At 37.7% G+C, this 11,534-nt stretch overlaps 1 protein-coding gene across 2 annotated transcripts; it reads left to right on the top strand.

Moving 5' to 3' along the window:
• The first annotated feature begins 673 nt into the window (after positions 1 to 673).
• COX17 (cytochrome c oxidase copper chaperone COX17) lies at positions 674 to 9,598 on the top strand. Of its 2 annotated transcripts, none has more exons than XM_003734913.6 (3): positions 674 to 848; positions 3,886 to 3,974; positions 8,425 to 9,598. In XM_003734913.6, the coding sequence occupies exons 1-2, from the start codon at positions 742 to 744 to the stop codon at positions 3,968 to 3,970; spliced, it is 192 nt and encodes a 63-aa protein (XP_003734961.1). In that variant the 5' UTR covers positions 674 to 741; the 3' UTR covers positions 3,971 to 3,974; positions 8,425 to 9,598. The 2 variants fall into 2 exon arrangements, with proteins under 2 accessions (XP_003734961.1, XP_002758821.1); XM_002758775.6 differs by having other exon boundaries at positions 9,456 to 9,598.
• The last annotated feature ends 1,936 nt before the right edge of the window (positions 9,599 to 11,534 follow it).

Here is an 11,534-nt window from a genome sequence, read left to right on the forward strand (position 1 = left end):
GAAAGGTATTTTTCAATTTTATTAATATATTAACGAATATGACTGAATAATTCATACGGAACTCAAATCAGTTGGAGGGGGGCTATAAATGCAAATTAGCTGAGGATTTCTTGTGCACAGAGGTGTATAGGGGGTTAGAGGACCTTTTTAAATTCCCCCAACAGGTGTGGATTGGGTGGTTCTTTACTATTCATTTTTAAATAGGTCAATAAAAGACAGGAAAGACCTGCAGTGTGTGGGGATCAGGAAGAAGGCAGATAATACCCCAGCATGAAAAAGGGAAAATTAGTGTGTTATTTAAGGGAACTGGCTTTCACTTGTGGTTTCTCCTGTTCGGTTTGAATAAATCATTTCACTATCTTGGGCTTCCGTTTCGATATTGGGAGGGGAGGAGGGGGTGTTACGAGATCTCTCTGTTGTCTTGCTTTCATTCTTCATGAGCCGTCCCCAAGTTGGTTTAACAAATACTCTGTGACCTAGAGTTCTAGAGTATAAATACTACAGTCCAGGTGACCTTTCAGCGGGCCTTCTTGCGCATGCGCTAAAGAGGCACCATCGTGTCAAGGCCCTAATTTTGCCTCTTCTGCGCAAGCGCTCTTTGTAAATCCCCATCGGTCAAAGAGAGGCAGGACTTCCTGTCGTTTTTAGAGCGACTGCCGGAAGTGCCTGCGACGAATCGGCGTTAACAGAGGCTGGCATAGATTTGGCTATCTGCGCTCTTAGCTGCTTTTGGCGCGAAAGATGCCGGGTCTGGTCGACTCAAACCCTGCCCCGCCTGAGTCTCAGGAGAAGAAGCCGCTGAAGCCCTGCTGCGCCTGCCCGGAGACCAAGAAGGCGCGCGATGCGTGGTCAGTGCGCAGCGGCAGAGGGCACGGCCGACGAGCCCCGGGCCGCGGCCTGTGCCTTCCTGTGCCTCTGCCCTACGCCCCCTGCCCTCTGCCCTCTTCTGTCCACCCTCCTCCTCCCCCCTTTCATTGCGGCGCTCTGGAGATAATTACTGGGCCCTGTAGGTTTCGTGGTCGGCTTTCTGTTGACTTATCCCATAGCTTAGTTCCTGGAAACGATGAAGAGACAGGAGAACGGCTAGTTTCAACCATTCTTTCCTTTCTACAAATGTTTTTTGAGTGTCTGTTACGGGTTAAGCACTGCGTTAGGTCCGAAAATGTCTGTGGATAAAGATGGATCCTGATATAAAGGAGCTTAATTAATGGAGACAAATACCAATGACTTATGTCCCACGTGGTAAGGGCTATGATAGAAGATTCGTTAAGACCAAACAGGAAAGGTTTTCTGGTAATTTCTAAGGCATTCTCCCAAAATTTAGAGACAGTAGGACACAGGGTACATTCGTTACAGTTCTGATGAGTTCTCCTTAAGCCCTTTGAAGGCAACTAAAAGTTGAAAATCAACCAGTCTACGGCGCAGGGGACATAGTGCAGATAATAGTTACCTAGATTGGCAGTCCACAAAAGGTTTGTTCTCGTTTTATATCTCATTATGGTCAATACCCAAGGAATAACATTCTCTATAAAGAAATAAACTGGCTGTATAGTATATTTATGCTAAATGAAGGGCACAGAGAACAGCTCAATTTTTTTTTTTTTTTGAGCCGGAGTTTCGCTCATGTTACCCAGGCTGGAGTGCAATGGCGCGATCTCGGCTCACCGCAACCTCCGCCTCCTGGGTTCAGGCAATTCTCCTGCCTCAGCCTCCCGAGTGGCTGGGATTACAGGCACGCGCCACCGTGCCCAGCTAATTTTTTTTGTATTTTTAGTAGAGACGGGGTTTCACTATGTTGACCAGGATGGTCTCTATTTCTTGACCTCGTGATCCACCTGCCTTGGCCTCCCAAAGTGCTGGGATTACAGGCGTGAGCCACCGCGCCCGGCCTAATTTTTAACCTCATTAGTGCACGTCTCATAACCTGAATGTGCATCTCTTTCACTAGCCCCTTTTGTCTTCCAAAGTAGTAGATATAAGAAAGAAATCATAAGTCTTATAATGAGATAATAAGAGTGTAGGAGCTCAGTCCTTTTATTAATCCTCAGTACTTTGTAAATAATACTGTGAAGGGAGAATTGAAAGACTGCAGTGTGAATAAATTGTTCCCGTGGTAACAGTAAGTGCTATTGAACCTTGAATAGTATGGCAGTATGATTAAGAGCCTGGGATCCACAGTCAGGATTTGAATCTTGATCCACTAACTTGGTGACCTTGAGCCTCGTGTCTATAAAATGGCTCTAATAAAAGAAACCCTCTCCAGTATTATTGTAAGGGTTAATGATGTAAGCCATCCCAAGTGCCTAGGACAGTATATATAGCAATAAATGAACAATGAATGCGGGCTATTATCTTCATAAGGAGCTCACTATCTCAGTCTCCCATTTGCAGGCAGCTCTTGAGCTATTGAAGGATGGGTAGAGAGTTTCCATGGAAGGAGAACCTATTCCCTTCTTTAAATTTGTTTTGCCTCAGTTGCCTCAGACAACGTGGGTTCTCCCGAAATGTCCATGGCCAAGAGTCAGTTTTTACTTGTTATTGAATTTGGCTTAACTTGATTATTCGCTAAATCACATTTTCAGGCCCTAGAAATAAAGTTGTGTAGTCCTAGTCTTTACTTTGTGAATTTTACAAGTAAAATATTCTTTGATCATCATGAGGGATCTCATCTTGGTCTCCTGGTTACCAGAGCTTTTTGATGTTTATGTTTTTGGATGTCTTGTAATTAGAAGTAGATTTATTTTGTTGTATTTGAATGTAGGGCAGAATCAGAAAGTTAATTTCTCTGTGATAATCAAAAAAATTGAGCTGTTCTCTCTGCCCTTCAATTAGCATAAATACTTTATTCAGTCAGTTTATTTCTTTTTTTTGCCATAAAATAGAACAAGATTATATTTCGTATTTCAATATACAACTTCTGCATAACCAAAAAATAAACCACCACAGTAAAATGAATGAGAAAAAACATATTTGCAATTCTAGACAAAATATTAACATCGTTAATCATAAACGAAGTCTTCAGATATCAGTACAAAGAGACTAACATTACAAGAGAAGTGAAAATAAAAGGAACACAGGAAAATGGAATAGCACAAATGAGTTATAGGCTATATGATGATACAGTTAACAAAATAGCTGAGAAAGTAATGTCATTATAAATTACATTATTGATTCTTACAAATATCGATTATCTGATGTTTGTACAGCTTTAGGAAATGAAGAATTTGCAAATACTGGGGAAACTTACTCTAGTCATGGGAAGTTTACTCAAAAATATAGATTTTTGCATAAACTTGGCCCCAGCAGTTCCAAACCATAGGAATCACTCCAACAAAGTAGTTAGATACACACCCACACACATACATATACATGTTTACTACATCGAAAATGTGTAAGTAATTTATCATCCCCAAAACACCACTTATGCATTAACTAGTTTAAAAAATAATAGACTGGGGGGTAGAAACAGACAAAAAAGCATTTAAGTAAAAACACTATATTTCAAACAATTATTATGTTCTATGAATTTAATGAATCAGTTTTATATTTACCCTGTGATTAGTGAAAATTACGTACTTCATACTTATGAGTTTATTTCTTTATAAGGCAATGTTATTCTGTGGATATTGACTGGAGGCAATATTTGATATGCGTGATTATTTCTTATCAGATTTCCCCCCCAAAATTACTTATCTGTGGAATGTCTTCATAGGCATGGAAATATCATAAGATCAAATAAAAACAAATCTGTTTGATGTAATAGCATTTGTTTTAACTCCAGCTACATTCCATTATACACGTTTTGTCTTACTCTCCATCACTATCATGCATACTTAATAATGTGCTTAATGCCTATTTAGATAACAAGTACATTTTGTTTTATAGTATCATCGAGAAAGGAGAAGAACACTGTGGACATCTAATTGAGGCCCACAAGGAATGCATGAGAGCCCTAGGATTTAAAATATGAAACGGTAAGCTTCTTCCTTCAAATTTGTGTATTGCTTTACAGATTTAGCAGCAGTTGGGCTGTGTTGTATTTGAAAGGTAGTTCACCTGGTTAATATAAAATGCCTAAGTATTAATTTTAAAAAAACCACGATTTTTCAGTTTGAAGGGAGTAAATTATGTCAGTAAATTGAGAGGCATTTAGCAGATTGGGGAAGGGGAGAATTTAGTTTTCAAGAAAGTGTTTGACAAAAGCCTTGTCTATGGCCATACCACCCTGAACGCGCCTGATTTTGTCAGATCTCGGAAGCAAAGCAGGGTCAGGCCTGGTTAGTACTTGGATGAGAGACAAAAGCCTTTAGGTCTCATGGCTTTAGGAAAATTGAAGGAACTAAGAGAAAAATACTCTCTTATGTCTAATATTGTGGGACTTCAGTAAATGCTTCGTGTTTTTTGTTTTGTTTGTTTGTTTTGAGACAAGGTCTCACTCTGTTATCCAGGCTGGGGTGAGGTGGCACAATCACAGCTCACTGCAGCCTCAACCTCCTGGGCTAGGGTGATCCTCCCACCTCCTCAGCCTCCTGAGTAGCTGGGACTACAGGTGTGGGCCATCATTCCTGGCTAATTTTTTGTATTGTGTTTTGGAGATGGGGTTTCACCATGTTGCCCAGGCTGGTCTCAACCTCCTGTACTCAAGCAATCCTCCTGCCTTGGTCTCCCAAAGTACTGGGATTCGAGGCGTGAGCCACCGTGCCTTTTAAGTAGCGAGTAGGTTTCCCATGGAGTATTGCTTTCTGAAAAATGAAAATTGAATTGTAGTTATTTCTTTTGTGCCATGCTTTATTCTAATAAAACTAAAGCTTCAGGCCATTTTTTATAAGAACTTAGAACTTTGAATCCAAATTTAAGTGCTGAAAGGGACCTTAAGGGATATGTGTCCAACAATTCCACAAATAAATGATATTCTTTTGTTTGGAAGCTCTTTCTTCAGGTATCAACTTAGCTTACACTCACACACACTCTTTACTCAGGTCGCTTCAAAAGTCTCCTTTTTAGAGAGGCTTTCCCTCAACACCCCGTATAAATTAGCATCCCTTCCCCATCACTCTGTCATGGTGCTGTCCCAACAGAGCTTTCTGTGAAGATGGAAATGTTCTGTATTTGCCCGCACGAGTCTGGTAGCCACTAGCCATATGTGGCTGCTGAGCACGTGAATTGTGGCTGGTGAGACTGAGGTACTAAATTTTTGGTTTTTAAAAATTTTAATAGCCACATGTAGCTAGTGATTATTCTATACACTGCCTCCTAGATATTACATATATTTTTAATCATCTGTATTGATTCATGGCAGCTAGAATGTAAGCTCTGAGAAAGTAAAAATTTTCTATTTCGTTTATTGTCATATCCCCACCACCTATAACAGTGCCAGGGTCATAGTAGGTGCCCAAAGGAGGGTTGTTAATTAAGTGAATGAATAAATAAGGAAATTAAGGCTCATGGTTATGAAATGACCCCCAGGGTGGGTTGAGCAGTAGCAGAACTGGAGCTTCAGTTTCTAGGCTGACTCTGCTTTTTGCCTCTACCCTAACTTCCACACCACACTACCTCTTTTAACTTAATAATAGTGAGAGATAATGCCAAAACCACATGCCAGTATATTAGTACTGGAGACCCTGGCTTCTTTCCCTTGCACCTCTTTCCTGCCTCTTTGGCATTTCGCATATGGCTGCTCTTCCTCACTGAGCTATAAAAAAGGAGGGATAAGGAACTTGTCACAAGCTGATAAGAAGTTACTGTGTAATGGAAAACAGTCTAGGCTGAAAGTCCCGAGGGCTTTATTTTTATTCTCCTGATGTTTAGTTTAGCATGTTTTTCACTTCAGCTACATTTAGCTTCATCGAGACATTAATCCTCTGAATTTCACTTATTATTTATAAAAAGAGAACAATAATACATTTTGTGATTCTATATATAGTATGGTATATCTTCTGTTGTGTATATGATATACTTAAGTAGCTTTTAGACTAGATGGTTAGTTAAAGAAATCCCATAATGAACCATTTTGGAAAATAAGTAAATTTGAAGGGGAGTGCATTCTTAAAAAGTATAAGTGTACTTTATTAACTGTTTTTAAAGATGCTACCTCAAAACTTGTGCATGGTTTCCTTGTTCATAATCTAACTCCCTAGTTAGTTGTGTAAGCTATAGGCTTGTGCTGAGCCTGCTTTGATAAAAAGGGATAATTTAAAAAATATATGAAGGAAATGCTAATTTCAGGAATATCGAAAGCTTATCTTGGACTTCATCTGAACCACAAAGGTGGTACAATTGGCTGGGCGCGGTGGCTCACGCCTGTAATCCCAGCACTTTGGGAGGCCGAGGTGGGTGGATCACAAGGTCAAGAGATCAAGACCATCCTGGTTAACATGGTGAAACCCCATCTCTACTAAAAATACAAAAAATTAGCTGGGCATGGTGGCACGTGCCTGTAATCCCAGCTACTCAGGAGGCTGAGGCAGGAGAATTGCCTGAACCCAGGAGGCGGAGGTTGCGGTGAGTCAAGATTGCGCTATTGCACTCCAGCCTGGGTAACAAGAACAAAACTCCGTCTCAAAAAAAAAGGTGGTACAATTGTTATAAGTGGCATATAATCAGAAGTACGATATGATATCACAGTTTTCTTTATGTTATTGGGGCAGAGTAAGAATGATGTCTGTACTTCACTTGTGTGTAAAAGAAAATGCAAAAACTTTCGACTTAGAAAATCTGTTTAACTGATTGTGTGGTCTTGGGGAGGGCCTTAACTTTCTGTACTTTGGTTTCCTCATCCATAAAATGGAGGTAATAATACATGCCCAAACTACTTCATAGAGTTGTTGTGATGATTAAATGTAAAATAAATCATCTGTAAAAACCAGAACAAAATAGTTCAGTTGAGGTCTGTTAAGTATATGACTTGATCATGTATTTCTGAATCCTAGTTACAAGAAGAATCATCTGAATCCATATAGGACCTTTCTAAGAATTCAAACTGCCATGTTTTCCATTTTCAGTGTAATAATGTTTTTGGAACAGGACTGGGTGTTTGGATCTTCATTGGTCCCAGGTGTCCTATTTCCCCAACCTCCATGGCGAAGTGGAGGAACAGTGAAGTCAAAAAAGACTTGATCAAGTTAATGGATAGTGGTGGAATTAAATCAGAGTTCAGATCTTTTATATTCTCCAAATCATAGGCACTTTACACTTCACCTGTACTTAATGAGATTCTAGTGCCAACATATCATTTTTAGGATTGCACATAATCTTGATCTTCAATCTTAAAACCTCATTATGAATGCTAATCAGAAAGGCCTGTTACTGAAATGTACAGTTGCATATAACCCAGTAAACAGGCCATTGGCTGGAGGGTGAAATCTAACACAGCTGTCTGCATTGCTATACGATAACCTTAATTGGTTATTTCTTAGACTGTTAGACCACGTTTTTTTTGAGAATAGCGTTAAAGGAGAATATTTTGCGAACTTAGATCTTTCAGGCAATGATCATGAAAGTTCCTTAATTAAAAAACCTTTGTAGATTTTAATGTTATTCCTAAGTAGATCTTAACTGTACCTCAAGTGCAGTAAATGGGGAATAAAGTCTATTATACATTTTTTATACTTAACATGAAACTAGGTTACATTCGTCAGTGTTTCTTACCCAGAGGTGCATCTCAGAATTAGCTGAAGAATGGTTTCCAAAATTCAAGACTTGGGCCTTGGTCTGCACCTGGTGACTGAGAAACTCCTAGATGATTTTCAGGTGCGCTCCTCTCTAACAACCACTGGCCTAAGTTTGAAGATGAATAGCAGGGATAATGCTAGGTATAAATTATCTGAAAATTTAGTAGTAGCAAAGGCAGAGACTTGAAAACTCAAGAAAAAATAGGTATGGTGGCAATTCTAGACAATTTTTTTCTATTTTATGACTGCTTCTTTTACTGAAAAGAGAAAGTCGAACCTAGAACCTCATTAGAAATAACAGGAGGAAATGGATGGTTACTATCATTTTGCCTTTGGGAGTCAGAAGAAGCCTGAAGAACCCATTTTGGAGACTAAAGTCATTGAAAGAAATTAAAAGACTAGTACTGAGTAGTGGTGACACTCAGTATTAAGTTTAACTACTTAACAGTTGGATGCTTAAAAATGTGCTGAATTTTACACACACACAACTGATTATGTATGAAAATATGATCTCAAGATAATCCAGAAAGAGTAATTTCTGCCATTCAAACATTTATTCATTCAGTAAAAAAAGACCCTGGAAAATGCCTAGAGGAGAAAGATTATCCCTCCAGTCAAGGACATTACATTCAGAGATATAACCAAAGAGGTTTACATCCAGGGTCTTCCACCTCATAGCTAGCCCCTTTTGATATGTAGTCAGTAGCAAAAGATGTTTGAAATCTGACTTTCTAAAATGAATCTTTTTCTGTAGGTGGTCTGGTGTGTGAATAAATAATTCCTGAAGAATGAAGAAGATTAATTTTGGGAGTTCTTTGATGAACTTTGATATATGGAAAAAGCATTTATAATTTATTTTTAAAAGAAAGTAAAATATCACTAATGAAAGATCTTAAGTAGTCAGTAGCAATAGCAACAGTGCTATGGACTGCTATCATTGACAGGTTGAATAGTTTCATTGTTGGTTATCTTTTCCATCTAAACTTTTCTGAAAGTGTATTCTTCCTTTGAGCCTTTTAGAAAAGAGAGAGTTTAGATATTTGTATGTTGATGTGGTTTCTCTTTATCTAAACCAAATGGAATGACCAGCTAAATGAGGGAGGTATTTGCATTAGACTTGAAGAGTTAGCTACCCAATTTAATTATGTGCCTAGCATTATTCTCAATCTTCTGGGATAGGCACTGGGAGCAGTGTGAGAAGCCTGATACTGACTTGACTACATCAGCAACTGTATCTCTGCTACTTTCCCTTTTTGATTTTTCCAACTGAATTTTTAAAAAGTTGCCCTTATTTTGCCTTTGGGATTAAGTAACTTTCCACAGGAAGTGCCTTGTATACTGAGCTGACCTTCTGCCTTCTACTTTGTGGATCTTCGCCAGGCATACTTGAATCAGCAAAGAGGGGTTTGCAAGTCTTGTCTCTGGAATATCTGTAAAAATAACTGCTTTAGCCTTTTCTGGAAGATATTTTTGAGAAATATATGTATCTCACACACATACACACATGTATTTTATATACACATACACACACAGAGTATGTTTTTACTTCAAAAATTTCTAAAGAGTAAACAATATCATGAATTGATAGTCTCAGCGATGTTTTTAGTTAGGCAGACCTAGAATTTTAAAATGTTGATTTTGAATTTTATGACTGATTTGGAATAATTAGAGCAATTAGTTAATTACTTATCTGAGGCATTCATTTCTAGTGGTCTTAATTCCCTAACTCCATAGATCTGCATGATGTTTGAAATCTGACTTTCTAAAATGAATCTTTTTCTGTAGGTGGTCTGGTGTGTGAATAAATAATTCCTGAAGAATGAAGGAAGATTAATTTTGGGAGTTCTTTGATGAACTTTGATATATGGAAAAAGCATTTATAATTTATTTTAAAAAGAAAGTAAAATATTACTAGTGAAAGATCTTAAGTTGTGTTTCTTTTTGTGTTCCTCATTTGCTTAAGTGGCTTCCCCCCTCCCCATAAAGGATATATAACAACAAATCTTGTAACATAAGGTTCTTATGTTCTTATTACATTGTCATTCTGGGAACTCAGTATCTGTTGTCAGGAGAAAGCAGATACTGATCTCAGCCAATGAAATCTCCAGAATTAGGTGTGTAGAAGTAAAAATGAATAACCCTTTACCAAATCAGAATCAGTATGGTAACCATATCATCTCATTCAACACTTTTTTTTTTTAACTTTCTTAAAAGCAAGAACTCAACAAGCCTTTAGTCTTAATGTTTAAACCATTATTGTTATTCTTTACTAGCTGTCTTTTGGAAACGTTAGTTTAAATTTTGGACCAAATTAGGGTGATTTGGCTTGGAAGATCTCAACTGTTTGGCATTATGTATCTGTACATGGCTAGTTACATTTTAGAATAGACTAGGATCTTAAGTGTAGTGCCTGCAGGGTAGACAGTTGTCTCTTATTATTTAGAAGCTGGCTTAGGCAAGAAGCTGAATTGGTACTAAAAGTCATTAATCAAACAGCTCAATGCTATGCCATGGTGATGTCTGGAGTTGAACAGAGTGTGATTTCCTTAGTATAGCAACCTTGTCATCCTCTTAGCTGGTATGGGTAATGAAGTAATTGGTCATATTCTGCTTGTAAGTACATTTGAAGTCTAAAAATCTTAAGAACAAAAGATACTGAGAACATAACTAAGAGGATATGTAAAGTTCAGTATTATTATCTGAAAGAAAACGTTCCTCCTTTGTAAAATAAGGAGCTGAATCAGATGATTCCTTAATATTCTTTCCTAATTCATTATGAGCATGGCTTTGATGTATGACAGACTTAGGTTCAACAGCTGGCTGTGTGACCTCGAGCAAGGCATAGCTTCTTTGGGTCTGCTTTTCTCAGCTGAAAAAAAAGAAAACCAACCAAAAACAGGTATAGAAGTAATACCTAACTTCCAGGATTGTAAGTACTAATTAAAAATTATGTATATAAAGCATTTGGCACAGTAGTTAGCACTGAACATTATTAGCATTCTCTATTTTCTGTTTATATTTTTACTTGAATATTTATTTGGATATAATACTTTTTAGTAAGCACTTTATGGTTTACAGAGATAATCTAGGTGAAGAATAGAATCTTGGACAATTAACAGGTGTGAACTAACTTCCCACCCAATACAGATCTTTGGCAGATGGTTATCCAAACTCTGCTTGAATATGTCCTGGAACTACAAAAAAGAAAACAAAAAATCAACAACCTTATGACGCATTGTTCATTTCTGATATATACTAGTCCAGACTTTTTCTATACATTTATACATTTTTTAAAAACAAAAATAAAACTTTTTCTATGCTACATGTTTTTTTAATGAGGTTATAACATTATCATGTTTTTCTAATGTATTTTGCCATCATTGAGTATAGGTCTGACTACAGTGTCATTTGTATTGACTATATAGAAATTCATTCTGTGACTTACCATAATTTAACCAATACCCTATTTTTTTTTTTTTTGCACATTTGTACATTTATTCATTAAACAAATTATATAGAGTGCGTTCTGTATGTCAGATGCCATTCTAGGAATTTGGTCTCAGTCTGGAACAGGATATGTGTCAGATAGTCTAAATTCTGAGTTTTTGTTTGTTTTATTTTGTTGGTTGGTTTAATGGAAACATAATAAGGAAGAAATCACCTGAGATCCAACCAGTCTACAAAAGGACCTCTCTTCAATGACATTCTCATATCTCCCTCTTTCCCTCCCTCCCTTTCTCTCCTTCCCTCTTTCTCTCTCTCTCTCCCCCATTCCGTGTGTGTGTGTGTGTGTGTGTGTGTGTGTGTGTGTGTGTACACACCTTTTACTTTTTTCTTTTGGTTACTCTGTAATAATATTACAAT

The sequence above is a fragment of the Callithrix jacchus genome, chromosome 15 (assembly GCF_049354715.1).
Source record: "Callithrix jacchus isolate 240 chromosome 15, calJac240_pri, whole genome shotgun sequence".
NCBI classification, from domain to species: domain Eukaryota; kingdom Metazoa; phylum Chordata; class Mammalia; order Primates; family Cebidae; genus Callithrix; species Callithrix jacchus.

Bases quoted from the DNA above. Each gene is read 5' to 3' on its own strand.
- COX17 (XM_003734913.6), top strand. From the start codon at position 742: ATGCCGGGTCTGGTCGACTCAAACCCTGCCCCGCCTGAGTCTCAGGAG. The intron at 849-3,885 runs GTCAGTGCGCAG...TTTGTTTTATAG, and splicing joins AAGAAGGCGCGCGATGCGTG to TATCATCGAGAAAGGAGAAG.